The sequence below is a fragment of the Bos grunniens genome, chromosome 21, assembly GCF_055505025.1.
Source record: "Bos grunniens cultivar Pamir isolate PY7600 chromosome 21, Bosgru_T2T1.0, whole genome shotgun sequence".
NCBI classification, from domain to species: domain Eukaryota; kingdom Metazoa; phylum Chordata; class Mammalia; order Artiodactyla; family Bovidae; genus Bos; species Bos grunniens.
In genome coordinates, this window is record NC_141185.1 from 12,946,935 (window position 1) to 12,961,785 (window position 14,851).

At 55.6% G+C, this 14,851-nt stretch overlaps 1 protein-coding gene across 2 annotated transcripts; it reads right to left on the minus strand.

Moving 5' to 3' along the window:
- Window positions 1-611: 611 nt before the first annotated feature.
- On the minus strand, window positions 612-13,911 carry CHGA (chromogranin A). Of its 2 annotated transcripts, none has more exons than XM_086363173.1 (8): window positions 13,674-13,911; window positions 12,880-12,926; window positions 10,263-10,356; window positions 9,098-9,166; window positions 6,609-6,707; window positions 4,415-4,855; window positions 3,249-3,718; window positions 612-1,096 (listed from the first exon to the last, which is right to left on the minus strand). In XM_086363173.1, the coding sequence occupies exons 1-8, from the start codon at window positions 13,717-13,719 to the stop codon at window positions 1,013-1,015; spliced, it is 1,350 nt and encodes a 449-aa protein (XP_086219299.1). In that variant the 5' UTR covers window positions 13,720-13,911; the 3' UTR covers window positions 612-1,012. The 2 variants fall into 2 exon arrangements, with proteins under 2 accessions (XP_086219299.1, XP_086219300.1); XM_086363174.1 differs by having other exon boundaries at window positions 3,245-3,718.
- Window positions 13,912-14,851: the final 940 nt, after the last annotated feature.

A 14,851-nucleotide genomic window follows, 5' to 3' on the forward strand; every position in this document is an offset into this window, starting at 1 on the left:
CTGTCCTGATTCATAATTCTACAGCCCCGTGTTTACATGTTTGGGGCATCACTCTTGCCGAGACTTTGATGGGTCAACCCACCCTCTGAGCCTCAGTTTCCTTGTTCTCAAAGCTGAGACCCAGACTACCATGCTATAGTGAAATGTTAAGTTCAAGAACTTCAAATGCCCCAGAGCCCCGTGCATGTTTCAAGTCAGAGATGAGATTTGTGCCGGGGGTTGGGGGTGAGGGGTGGGGGGCTGCAGCTCAGAGGCCTGAGTCAGGAAGTCCAGAGCTGGCTGGGCCTGTGGCCTTGGTGGCAGGTACTATCCTGGGGCTGTCAGCAGAGGCTGTTTCCCAAACCAGCCCCGTCCCTGCCTGGCCTGGCTCACGTGTGGCTGGGAGATGGGGGAAGTGTTATTTAATCCCACGTGCACTTTGGGGCATGTGTCAGCATCCCTACTTCCAGGTGAGGAAAGTGATGTCCTGAGCAGCAGTGTCACTTGCTCCCCAACCCCTGGGCTGGAAAGTGGCCCAGAGTCACCCCAGGGGCATTGAACCTCCCCTTGTCCTTCTGCCTGAATACATCCATCCCACCCTACTCGGAGTCAAGATGGGGGAAGTTCAGAGAAACAGGAAAGAGCCCAGAGCAGATTTATTTTCCTTAGATAAACTTCATACACAATATAGTCAGGAGTCCTCAGCTTTCACCTAAAGGTCAGTACTTATTGCAGTTAGGCCCAGTGGCTCTAATGGTGGAAGGGAAACTTTGAGAAGGCTGCCTGTGTTCAGAGACAGGATAATCGTTGAAAGGCAAGGGGTCTGCCCTGCAGGGGGGCGCACTGGGCAGGGGTCAGGAGCAGGAGGAAAAGAGCGTGGGGGCAATGGGGTGGGCTGGGCTTGGGCAGGCTGGGGGCGGCCTCCCTCCCGGAAGCAGTGCCCGGGGCCGTCTGGCCAGGACCTGCAGGGGGGACAACAGAGCCGGGACCACGAGGTGTCTCGGGGCCCTGGCTGGTGGGGCCAGTCGGCGCCTCAGCCCCGCCGCAGCTCCTCCAGCTGGTGGGCCACCTTCTCCAGCTCTGCCTCGATGGCTGACAAGCTCTCCAGCTCCTGGTCCTAGGAGAGAACCCCCAGAGTCAGCCGGGCACTGGAGCGTGGAGCGCACAGTCAGCCTGGTGGCTCCCAGCTTAGCTGTGTGACCTTGGATGGGTGGCTTTGCCTCACTGAGCCTCATCTATTTCATGGGGACAGTGAAGCTGCCCTGCTGCACTGCTCTGAGAAGCCGGCGTGCAGGAGTGTGTGCCCTGACCCCATACCTTCCCCAGTGGACTCATTCAGGCCCACCTCCTCCTCAATGGCTCTGGGCAGACATGTGGGAAACCAAGCCTCTGGTGCCTTTCAGAGCTGCTTCGAGTCCCCCAACCCCAGGCTAAGGCTGTGACAGTGGCTTCCAGGGTAAGGCCGTGCCTGGGTGTCCTGTCTGCTGCAGGCCTCCCTACCCGAGGGGCAGGGGACCAGGACACAGGCTTGAGGACGTGAGCACTGTCTGGACGGAGCCTCCATCCTCTGTCCCCGTCACTGGGTCCCCAAGCTCTGGCTGCCAGGGTGGTCCAGGGCAGCCGGGGACCCTCTGCGACTGACGCCCACAAGAGCATGCCCTCAGATTCACAGCAGGAGTCAGCCATACCCCAGCTTTGACCGAGAGGGGTGATTTTCCAGGAGTCCCTGCCTGGGGCCCAGTGAGAAGAGACGGACAATGGTTGCCAATGAAATGGGGACCCTAGGGGCTCCCATCTTAGAGTAACACCCCAGGCAGGAATTCTGTGATTCTGGGGTCATTTTTTCTAAAACCTTTGGGCTGAGTCGGGGGGCCCTGCCCTGTCCAGTCCTCAGGACTCGGGTCCCCATTTCTCCTGCCTGTAGTCCAAGGTCCCCTCTGCCCGTGGAGAAGGGAAGCCAGTCAGTCCCTCAGGGCCCCTGGCTCTCCCCAGTTTCTGTGGGTGGGGAAGGCAGTGATGAAAGGTGCCAGCCTTGGGGAGGGGTGAGAGGCAAGCAGCTGCTTCCTGAAGGCCTGTCCCCTCAGCCCCTGGGGACACAGGCAGATGAACTCTCAGCGCCAGCTGCCAAGGAGGAGTCTTCTCCCCCTCAGACTGCTGAGACCCAGTCCCAGGCCCAGAGAATGGGTTGGGGACCCGAGGAAAGGGCCGTATTGTCTTCTGGGTGGGCAGAGAAGAGCACGGGGGCCACAGCTTCGGACACATCCCAGCCCCCATAAGGCCCTGATGCCCCCCGGAGAACTAAAGCCTGAACCAGGGACCCCCCCGCAAGGCCTCCCCCAGCTCCAAGGTGCTGTTGCCAGCCCGCCCCAAAGTCCCATCCCATCCCCTCCCATGGTATATGTCTTCACACCCCTCTGAGTTTCCCAAGTAGCCTGGGCATGGCTAGGGTTTCAAAGCTCATGTGCATTCTGATCATGATAATGAGGTGGGCAGAGAGGACTTCTTACCCCTATTTCACAAATGAGGGAACCGATGAGGCTCAGAGAAGGGGAGTGACCTCCCCAAGGTGACCCAGCTAGGAGGAGGTAGACCCCCGGTCTTCTGGCACACGCCCATGCCTCCTCAACCCGTGACCACCAGACCCTCCCCACTTTGCCATCAGGGCAGGAGGCGGGGCCTGAGCCTGGGAGGGGGGTGCGGCTGGACTGCCTGGAGGTCAGGAGAGGACACGCTGGGCCAATGGTAGGGCCTCCCCAGACACCACCTGTCCCTCAGTGTCCCCCCATGTCCTGCCCTCCAGCTCGCAAGGCCAGTGGTACCCCGAGCCTGGATTCCCCCAGGCAGCAAGCGGCCCTCCCAGGCCAGCCCCCGCCAGGTCCTTTAGTTTCCAAACTCTTCTCTATTCAAAATTCCAAGAGCCATCCATCCATTCTTCTGTTTCCAAACCTGCAGAGGCTCCCTACTGCCTTTCGGACAAAGGTCCCTCCCAGTGCCTCTGGGATCCGCTTTACTCGCCAGCTCTTCAGCTTCTGTGTGCTGATCTGAACGTTTCTGTCTCCTGTTTGCCTGTCCACCAGCTTTCCTGGGTGCCCGCTCCCCCCGACACGCCCTTTCTCCTGGGCCTTCCCAGTCTCCTGAGCACCCCCTGTCCAGGTGCCTCTCCAGTCCCGACTCCAAGGGGACAGTGTCCCCTCGGTGATGCGGGGCAGTATGTCTGGGTGCAGCTGCCCCCCAGCTGGGCCCGGGGCCAGCTCCCACCCCGTACCAACCTCTGGTCTGCGGTTGGCGCTGCCCTCCTCCTCCTTCTTCTCTTCCGGGTAGCCGCGCACCTGGAGGGGCAGGCCGGCCTCCACGCTGTCCTCCCGGGAGTTCGGCCTCCAGCCTCGCCGCAGCTGCAGCCCGGGACCCCTGAAGCCGTAGCCCCGGGCCCGGAAGGAGAGCCTCATGGAGCGGTCGGGGTCCTCCTCTTCCTCCTCCTCCCCCTCCAGCCGCTTCTCGGCCGTCAGCTCCTTGGCCAGCTGGTCCATCTTGCTCCATCGCTTGGCGTCCTCCCACTCCTTGGAGAGCTGCTCCTCCTGCTCGGGCTCCCCGCTCTTCCCGCCACGGAAGAGGACTTGAGGGGCCCTTGCCATCTCCTCTTCCTCCTGCCGGGAGTGTGCCCACTCCCCCTTCCCCTTGGGGGGCTTGGCCTCCTCAGCCCCCATCTTCCCGGCTCCATCCTCGGGCCAACCTGGAGCAGCTGGTAGATAAGAGCGGGAGAATAAGGGAGCGGCTGCCACCTTTCTGGGTCCCTGCCACTCCCTTAGGTCTCTCTGTGGCCACTCTTGTGACCACAGACCCTGTACGCCAGATCCAGCTCAGCCTCTCACAACAGACTCCCCTTGGAGGGAAAGGTCACCTTGACGCCACGCTTTACAAGACCCTCTAAAGCTCCAAGTCACCTCTTCCTTAGCCCTCTCATCCCAGAAGCCCCAACCCAGGGATCGCCCGGCTGGGGAGGAAGGAAAGACCGTGATCAGGCCCTCAGGAGGAGCCAGGACCTCTTCCTAAGCCCTGGTTGAAGTGTCCCCAGACCAGCCTGTTCCCTCCAGTCATGCTGCTGCTCGGTTCCCAGATCCCACGCACTCACCCTGCAAAGCCCCTCTCCCCTCCTGGGGGTGGAGAGGGGCTATGCGGACTAGTGGAGGACGCAGGGTTGGGACCAGACAGAGCTGGGATGGGATCTCCGCGCGTACTGCAGACCAGCTGTGTGACCATGGGCAAATTACTGAACCTCTCTGAGCCTTGGTTTCCCATCTGGCAGATGGGAATAATACCTACCTTTCAGGGTTGTTGAGAAGGTGGAATGAGATTATGGATCAGGGGACCCCCCTCCCACCCATCCCCCTCTCCCCAACACATCTGCTGAAGTCTCAGACATCAGACACAGTCTCACCCCTCTGCGTCTCCTTGTTGCCGAGGCTCGGTGGGGGTTTAAACGCTGCGGTGGGCGGGCTTTCTTCCTCCGGGACGGCCTTCTCTCTAGCCTCCGCCTCCTCCCACTTCTCCTCCTCCTCTTCTCTCTCTGTCTGCCTCCCTTGCTCTGCACTCAGGCCCTTCTCCCTGCTGGCTGGACCCTGGGAGGGACCCTCGCTGTCCTCCTTGGCCTGTGGGCCTGGGTATTTCGGGCTGGGGAGGCTGGCTAGGGGGTGGGCGTTGGAGGGGGCCTCCTCCTCCTCCCCAGGGGCCTGGTTGTCCTCCTCAACCTTGGGCCCCGGCCCAAGCCCTGGGGAGGCCTGAGGCCTGTCTCCATCCGAGTCTTCATCACTCTTCTCCACCTCTTTAGAATCGTCTCTTTTTTCTGCAGCATCCTTGGAGGACACCTCTTCTGTCACCTCTACAGAAACAACAGAGCAAAGTCAGGCCCTGAGGACCAGATCGGATCTCCCCCGGGCCCAATTTCAGATCTTAGTCACTGTATCTCTAGGCTTCCAGCAAGCCCAACCCAAGACACACAGGAGAGAATTAGGGCTGCCCTCTCCACGTCTGGGTTTGACCTCAGCACAACGGGATTGTGTTTCTTTCTTTGTAATTCTGCCTCTCGAAGGAGAATGTGATGACCCCTTGAAAATGACCCCAGAAGATAGAGCCCTGAATTTAAAATTAAGACAGCAGTTGAACTGCTGTCTGATCTTGGGCAAGTTCCTTAACCTCTCTGTGTATTGGGCACCATTACTGTGACTTCCTTCTCCCTTCTGCAAGCATTCTATCTTGAGCATCCTATGAAAGTATTCAATTCCTCAGGATTTGTCAGCTTTCATTAAAGGCATTTACTTGTACCTGCTTTGAAGACAGCTTTTCATCTAGTAAAAATCCCTCCCATTGCTAGAAATGATTACTGTCAAACAAGTCACTACCAAGTACATTCCACCATTTGACCAGGACTCCAGGTGGAAGTGCTCCCATGCCCACTTTACAGAAACTCAAACCAATCCTTAGAAAGGTAAGGTGACCTGTCTGTGCTCACAGATGGCAGAGCTGAGCCTTAAACCCAAACCTCCGAATGCCAAGTACAGGGTGCCCTTTGCACTGACGTGTGGCTGTCTCCCCAGTGAACGCTACACTATTCTCCCTCCTACAGCCCAAGGCACACAGCCAGAGTCAGCCAGACACTCGTTTCCATGGAACCACAATGTGTGAGTCCCTGCCGTGCCTCAAGCAGCCACCAGGGTGAGAGCCCTGGCCCACGTGAGGGCACATTGGCAGGCTTCCCCTCTCAGCCCCAACAGATGACCACCGAGGTCCCTGCTTCTAGGAACTGGCCCTGGTCACTCACCTTCCACATGCAAAGAATAGGCCTGCGGGGACAAGTGTGTGAAGCGTGTGACTGTTTCTAGCCAGAAAGGTGAGTTTAACAGAGCATCCCTCTGACCTAAGCCATGAACTCTGTGACCCCTGAAAGCTCTCTGTTTTCAAGAAGGATGATCCAGGACTTTCCTGGTGGTCCAGTGGTTAAGAAACCGCCTGCCAGTGCAGGGAACATGGGTCCAATCCCTGGTCCAAGAAGATCCCAGATGCTGTGATGCAACCAAGCCCACGCACTAAACTACGGCGCACCGCAACCTGAGAGCAGCCTCCACTCACCCAACCGGAGAAAGCCCACACGCAGCAATGAAGACCCAAAGCGGTCAAAAATAAAAAATTAAAAAAAAAAAGAAAGATGATTCAGATTCATTTAGTATTTCAGACCTACTCCTCTGTGATCTCGCTGCCCCTAGGCTATGCCAGGGCACCACTAAATTCCCAGGAGGACAGGCATTGGGGGCGGGGGCCCTGCCTCGGTGGCCACTGGAAAGAGTTGATGCTGCCCACCTGCCAGGCCTCCTGCCCGAGAGTGCCATTGCCTGGGATGGGCAGATGGGACCCATCAAGGGCTGCAGAGTGAGACGTACCGTCTCCAGTTATGCCTTAGAAAGGTGCTTCAACCTCCCTGGGTCTCAGTTTCCCCATTTGGAAAGAGAAGGAATTAAGAGCTCCCTTACAGGACCCAAAGGAGAGGTTTCTGACTCCACAGGACCCTCGGTCTATTGTAACTACTGTTCTCTTCATTATCCCACCCCTGGTCTCTGGCCAGACGTGTCGGCACTGACCTTTCGGCTCGGCCTGGTCGTTCGGCTTCTCAAGCACCTCTGAGAGTTCATCCTCGTAACTGCTGTGCTTCTTCTGCTGATGTGTCCGCTCCTTGGCTCCTGGATAAGAAAACGAGAAAAGCATCCCATTTGGTCTGAGCCCCGCATGGTTGGCTGTGAGAATGGAGGCCTCTGTTTCCTCATCTGTAAAACTGGGCACGTCCTGTTCTGGGCCTGCCCAGTGAGAGAATGAGGGGGCAGGAGCTGGTGGGGGTGGCGGGGAGGGCTGGCTGCCCCCTCCCAGCTAGGGCCCGTCACACGACCTCATCACCTCTCCAGACTCCACTTCTCACCTGTGAAATAAGAACGCGCCTTGCCTACTGCCTCACGGAGTAGCGAAGACTCAGAGTCGAGGGCTCCAGGAGTAGGGAGTGGGGAACCCTTAGGACCTGGCTGGTAGTTAGGTCAGTGGTCCCCAACCTTTTCGGCATCAAGGATTGATTTCGTGGAAGACAATGTTTCCATAGATCGGGTCGACAGGAGGATGGTTTGGGGATGATTCAAGCTTAGTAGGGTTTGAACTTTAAAGAGAATCTAATGCCGCTGCTGATCTGACAGGAGGCGGAGCTTGGACGGTAACGTGAGTGATGGGGAGCAGCTGTAAACAGAGGTCGCCCGCTGCTCACTTCCTGCTGTGCGGCCCAGAGATTAGGGACCTCTGGGCTAAGGGACCCTGTAGCAGGAGGTAACAGTGACTGCTTGTCCCCTAGTGGGGGCTCTTGATTCAGGCAACACCTGTCCCCATGGACCCCCATAAGCCCAGGCAGAACACCTGTGTGCATCAACCCAGGCTGTGCTGCCTCCTCTGTCTCCACTCACCCTGGTTCTTGACGATGGCCCTGGCCAGGCCAACTCTGCAGCCAATGCTGGTTTTCCTATGACGGGAATTTCTGGGGTGGCCAGAGGTGCCTGACATGGTGGCTGTGGACCAGGGATTATGCCCAGATCTGGCCCCTGGCTGACCAAGCTTCACATCTCCTGGTTAATCCTATGCTCTGTGACCTTAGGTGACCTGGGCAATCCAAGACTTGGGTGCTCATCTATAAAACAGGGTGGCTGCCTCGTAAATGGTAGGATAGAGGTGTGCAGAAGGCATTATGAGAATACAGAAGAGGGAGTGGGTGGATAGGTAAATGGATAGATGGATAGACAGACATGTAGATCTATCTCATCCTCTTAACAGAGAACAATAATGTACCTGTATATTGGACACCGTTTATATTGAATACACACACGTGTGTGTATGTGTGTAAACAGATGTTTCGGGACACATCTTCCTATCATAGTCTTCATTGACATTACATTTAATTATTTAAATATAATGTCACTCAATAATTAATTTAAAAATTACCATATTGTATCCTAGCAACCATGTGCAGTGGATGTCTGTCTTCCAGGACAAGTGAGCGAGAGGAACAACGGTGTGCTAACTTGGGGAGGGCCTCAGGGAGCCTTCCAGCTGTGATTATTTTCACTCGCTTCTTCCCCCAAATCGCTCTCCATTAGTACATGTGGCCCAGTCTGCCCCAGAGGCCTCAGAGTAGGGGCCTTCCCTGAGCCTGGGCAGCCTTTGTGCCCCAGCCCACCCCACCCAAGCCAAGCCCTGAAGATGAGCCTTTACTTCCTTTGTAGGGAGATACGAGACTCCTGCTCGAGGGCCCAAAGATGCCCATGCCCCCACCCCCAAGTAAACAGCCTCTTCCCACAGGGAGGTGCAGGGCCAGGACCAAATTTCTTCCAATTTTCCAGGGAGGCCTTCTGTGCCTCACAGGAACCCAGGAAGGAGCCTGGGACTGGGCAGAGTAGCTAACTCTGTGGGATGACATCAGCCTAACCCTCCATTCCCAGTATCCTATCTGGGCTCTGCTTGAATATCCTCAGTGACAAGGAGCTCACTACCTCACAAAAATCACTCCATTCCCAAGAGCATCAGTGGATTTTGTTAACCTCTTGGAGAAAGACACACCTCACTCCGAAAGCACACTGGAAGTCTGGGCTGTGTTTTGGGGCAAGCGAGATCCTGCTTTTCCTATCTCCCCTTTGAGCAGAAGCTCACAAGAGCAAAGAGGCCCCTCCTCTCTCCTGGAGACCAATTTCTTTCCCATTAAACAGAGAAAAGAAGTCCTCTCTGTAACCTAGTCTTGAAAGTGCCCCCTCTAACAAGGCTGAACTCCAGAGACCACAGGGTTTTAGAAGAGCTGCTTCTGGTCTTGGGATGTCCTTAACTGATTGTGTGATCTTGGACAGGTTGCTCAACCTCTCTGGGCCTTGATCTCTTTAAGTGCATGAATGATAGGACCAAGTGGCACAGAGGACTCCACCAACCACCCTATACAACAAGGTGGTAAGTGAGGGTCAGACACAAGACCTTGCTCAACCTTCCACCATGGTCTTTCTGACTCTCAGTTACTGGAATTCACCCAGATTCATGTGCAGTGGTTGGAAAATACCTTGGAGAGCGAGGTCTTGGAGCTCTTTCAGCAAATTCTGATGTCGCAGGATTGAGAGGATCCGTTCATCTGCAATGAAGGGGAGTCGTTACGGGTGGTTTCCAGAAGACAGCAGAGAAAGAGATTGCCATCAATATTTTCAGCTGAGCACAAGGAACTTAAAACTCAAAACCCTGGTGGTAGCAGCAAGATTGGGTCTGGAGATAACACTTCTGAAATGACTTCCTTTCCAAGTTTGCTATCGTGTCAGGAAGGTCAGCCACTGTCCCTGCACCTAGACTTCTGCCAAGAGATGGCATCTCCTGCACTGATACAGGAGTGTCTCTCAATACAACCTGTTTTCCCATTTCCATGCCTCTGCTTGAGCTGTCCACTTCACCTGGAGTACCCTCTTTCATTTTTCTACCTATTGATTTCCCACTTTTCTCTTAAATCCCAATCCTAACTGGCGACCCACTCCAGTACTCTTGCCTGGCAACTCCCATGGACGGAGGAGCCTGGTAGGCTGCAGTCCATGGGGTCGCTAAGAGCCAGACACGACTAAGTGACTTCCTTTCACTTTTCACTTTCATGCATTGGAGAAGGAAATGGCAACCCACTCCAGTGTTCTTGCCTGGAGAATCTCAGGGACAGGGGAGCCTGGTGGGCCACCGTCTACGGGGTCGCAGAGTCGGACACGACTGACGTGACTTAGCAGCAATGCTAATGTTGGATCCAGCCAACACTGACTGCCTCCTTGCAAAAGCTTTGCCCATCTCATGCTCACCCACCCCTGATGTTCCTTTATTCATCACACATCTACAGGGCACCTACCAGGTGCCAGTGGTTGTCCTCAACACTGGGGATTTAGCATACAAAATCTTCACCCACAGGGAGCTCACATTCTGGGGGCTTGCTGTTCCCAGCCCTGGTTTCATTCTGCCCAGAATTCTAGTTAACTGTGTTCATATCACTCCTCTCTGCTAGACTGTAAGCTCCAGGCACGCAGGGCTGTTAGCTTTTCATCTCTCAGTACCACTCAGAGCTCAGCACAGACCTGGTTGAGGTAGGCACTTGGTCAGTGACTACTGAATTAAATTGTTGATTTCCATCAAAAGCCACACACCCATGTCCTCGCCTCCCAGCCCAGCAGGCAGCAGCCCCTCATCCCGAGCCTGGCCCATACCTCCTCGGAGTGTCTCAAAACACTCCTTGCTGACCGGCATGGGGCTGGGCTTGGAGAGTGTGTCAGAGATGACCTCGACGATACACTTCATCACCTGGGAACAGAATGGGGCCAGTTAGGGCTGGTTTGGGTGTGGGACTCAGCCCCTGGAAGTTCCAAGGCAAATTTCTAAGAGGACATGATGATGCTCACTTTTGTTTTCAGGACTCCATGGATGCCTAGCTCAGGGGCACAGCTGTGCTTCCCAAGCCGGACAATATTAGCAGTAATACTAAAAATCCACATACAGTGCTTACCAAGTGCCAGACACTCCAACCACCTGACCATCAGAAGCCCCTCTAAGGTGGGGGTGGGTACCCTGCACCCTCTCATCCCAAGTGTTTCTCTACAGATGGGGAAGCTGCTCCTGGGCATTAGAGGTGTAGTCCTGCAAAAGTACTTTAGTCTTGCAGATGCCCCAAAGGTCAGCTATCGCCAGGAAGCCTTTCTGGACCACCCAGAGGAGAACAAAGACCTTTCCTGGCTCTTTCCTACTGGAAACAAGACTTGGAAAACTGTCTCTAAATATCTATGGGGTTGTCACAGGCAGGGAGTGACAGCTTCACAGCCTGGCTCCATATTCACCAGCTGAATTCTCTGGCTGGATGTGGGCATACATCTACTACATTCGGGTGCCCATCCCAGGCCAACAGCAGCCATTTCTCTGAAAGTCTTGTCCAGTGCCCAGCAAGGTGCTGTGGATAATCAGACATCTGATAAATGGATGATATTTGAAGATGGTGCCAACTGTAGTGTGACATCCTAGCTGTGTGATCTTGGGCAAGCGACTTGACCTCTCTGAGCCTCAATTTCCTCCTCTATAAAATGTGAGTGAGAAGATCTTCCGACTCCCCTCCCAGGGTGATGGGGCACAGATGGGAAAATACTCTGTAACACATGGAGTGCCACACACAGTCAGGGATGGATTCGCAATTTCCAGCCTGCTTCAGCTGCCTAGAGCTGGGGAGAGGAGCAGGAAGTGTCAGACAAGCATCAGGCAACACAGTGAGGAGTGAGGGGGTGGAAGGCTGTGTCTATGGGATGCCAAGGCAACCCGTTCAAGGATCCAGGATAGCAAACTGGGAGACAGGCTCTACAGTAGTCATGGCATCCTAGATAGAACATGCAGGTCTTCACCAGCTGCTCTGGTGTCTCTGACCCAGGCTGCTGAAAACAATATGATGGCCAAAGTGTCTCCCATAAGGAATCTGGCAAGGAACAGCTTATAGCCTGCACCCTTCCTGCAACCACAAACCCTGCACTGGGAATATCAGATAACCACAAGTCCATGAGGACAGATTCTGGGAGAGACGAATTGGGTATGGGTCCCAAGAATGATGGGGAGGTCAGAAAAGGAAGCTCTAGGCTAGGAATAAAAATGCTTATTTACTGAGGACCAACTATGTGTCAGCAATTTGCAGGAGTCCTATTCCTTACCAGGGCTTCCCTGGTGGCTCAGCTGGTAAAGAATCTGCCTGCAATGAGGGAGACCTGGGTTCGATCCCTGGGTTCGGAAGATCCCCTGGAGAAGGGAAAGGCTACCCACTCCAGTATTCTGGCCTGGAGAATTCCATTGGCTATATAGTCCACGGGGTCGCAAAGAGTCAGACACGACTAAGTGGCTTTTCTTCTTTTCATTCCTTACAACTTCCCTCAAAGGAAATATCATCATAGTGAGAAAAGGGAAAGCTCAGAGAATTCAAGGGATTTTTCCCAAGATGACACAGCTACAATGAGTGGCAGCGGTTTTTTCAATTTAGGCCTGTGTGTAACTAGTGAATAGGAAATTTTAAATAAGCACATTGAGGTTTAAATCTCTTTGATGCTTTGGGTTTCAACTATAGCCTCTCTAAAGAAAATAGCTCCTGAAAAGGCAGGGAGTAGAATTTCTCTAATTAACAAGTGAAGATATCTGTGAACATCGGAAGCTAGAAAAACAGCCCCAACTCAGACTTGAATCAATTTGGGGTATATGCCCAACACAGTGTCTCTTGTTGGCCACAGAAGCCCCCATCAGTGTCTTCCAAGTCCTTTCCTGGGTGACCTCCACCAGAAGCCCCAACTGGCCTGGGTGCAGGAGCCATGATCAAGAATGTTCTCCTCATGGTCCTTTGAGAGAGCCAGGGCTTTAGCAACTGTGGGATGGGGTGGGTGTATTGCTGGCAGAGCCTTGGGGCAGAGCAAAGGGGGAGGCCAGAGCCAGGCAGATGAAGACTGTTCTTGCAGGACAGCGGACAACCACAACCTCAGAGAAGTCACCCCCACCAGCCTGTGATGGGCCTACAAGATTTGGAGTGCTCAAGACAGTGGGCCTGGCCCCTGGGCCCAGTGGGTAGCACAGGTCCCACCGGGTTGCACACTCAACTCAGAGGAGCCCAGGGACGGCCCCGCAGCAGGCAAGCAGGGAAATCTAGCAGACTTTGATATCTTCTTTTGCAAGCTGTCCCCAGGCTCAGCAGCCGCAGTGCTGACTCCTGGCTTGATGCCAGACTCCTGCAGCTGCCCAAGAACTGGCTGTGAGGGGTCCACTGGGGTCTTCTGCCCCACCATCCCGGGGCATCCCCACGCCCCTTCTTACCTCAGTGTCCCCTTTATTCATGGGGCTGTTCACAGGCAGGGCAATGACTAGGAAGAAAAAGAGAGCGTGGGTCACTCTTCTGCTCTGAGGGGAGAACCCAGTCCTTCCCGACTGGGTTCATCAGGGGCCTGTTCACCCCAACGCTCCTCCGTAAGACCACCCCTACTCAAATGAGATGTGGAGCTGATTTTATTTCCCTTCCCAACTGCTACCCTCATGGGGGTGGCTCCCACAGGCTGCACTGAGAGCCTTAACCCTTCCTTTTGTGAAAGCTATGCTCTGGAGGGGGTGTGGGGGAAGAAGCCAAGAGCTATGAAAACAGGCCAGTGGCTGGGTGGGACTGAGGTCGGGGGAGGATGAGGGAGAGGCAGAGAGACCCCAGAGGTGAGCGGAAGAAAGGGAGGAGGAGGATTGGGAGAGGTAGAAGTCAAGGGCAGACAGACGGTAGGGAGCAGGAGGAAGAAGGGAGAGAGAGGGGAGCCAACAGCGGTCCTCCCATCTCCCCAAATGACCTTGGCCAGCCACAGCGCAGAGCCGGCGCTGGCCCCGAAGCAGCCCAGACGTGGGGTGGGGGCGACAGGGAGCCCTGTCCCGCGGGGTCGAGAGTCGGAGTCAAAGAGTCAGGTCTGCGGGTTCTGCGCCGAGGCCACTCTGCGGGGTCAGGTGGGAGGCGGGGCGCTGTCCGTGGCGCTGAAAACTCGCCGCGCCGGAGGGAAGGCATGGAGGGGCACGCTGCGCGGCGGGCCGTCAGGGGCGTCCAGGACTCTCTCCCCCAAGGGCCCGCGCTCACTCACCTTGCCCCGCGCAGAGCAGAAGCGCCAGGACCGCGGCGGAGCGCATGGCGAAGCCGGGGAGCCGAACAGCTGGTGGTCTGGGGCGGGCCACGGCGCGCGCTCGGGCGAGGGGCGGCTGGACTGCTCGCTCCGGGCAAGCTGCGGCGACACCAGCGCGGGGATGGGGTTTGGTGGTGCAAGGTCTCCGTGTGCGTCTGTCTGTCGATCCGCCCTCCGCACTGGGCTCGGGCACTGCAGCAGTGGGGCATGCTCGCGACCCGCTTATATACCCCGGACCCCGGAAATGACGTCATCGGATCCGCCCCTACCCCTTTCCCCATCCCTCCGGGGGTCCAGCAGCAGCTCGCCCCGCCCCCCAAGCCTCCCCCCACTCAACCCCCGTCCCTGTTGCGGGTGGCCCCCATAGCACACAGTTCTTGGGTGAGGCAGCCAGGCGGACCTGTGACTTCAGGAGGTGGCACAGAGGACTCAGCTGATCGTCCAACTCTCGACGGCTCCCCCGACCTGCTGTATGTCCGTGGGCAAGTCACTTCCAGTCTCTGGACCTCCTGTTCCTCCAAAGTGCGCTGAGGTCCCCGCCAATTCTAACACGTCACTCCTTGCTTCTGAAGGCCTTTGGAGGGGGCCTCCCTTCCTCCATCTCACTGGCTGCAGGCGTGCTCACCATTCTGGGCTCCCTCAAAAATCTAGGAGGTCCCCTAGAGGTCCCTGACCCCTTGTCTGAATTAGATCTCTCTCTGGTAACCCAGTTTTGTGCTTTCACAGTTTCTAGTTGTATATGTATTTATTTATTTGAATAATGTTTAGTCTTCATTGCTTTCAAAGTCCTGAGCAGGACCCTTGACACAGAGTAAATCCACTTAATTGATTACTGTTGAAGGCGCTGATTAAGAGTTCATTGCAGGAACAAGTGAAGTGTGGACTCTGGCCGTTGGTGGACAGCACTCATGGAGGGTGGCAAGGGAGGAGAAGGGAACAGTTCTTGACACCAAACCAAAATAGGAGCCCTTGTAGCTTCTACTCAGAAGACCCAGTGCAACCTCTTAGGGTCACCTTCTTGTGGCTGGTTACCCATTTGTGTGTTTGAGAACAGCTCTTACCTTCTCTTGTATGTATCTGTGCATGCTCAGTTGTGCCCGACTCTGCAACCCCATGGACTACAGCCCACCAGGTTCCTC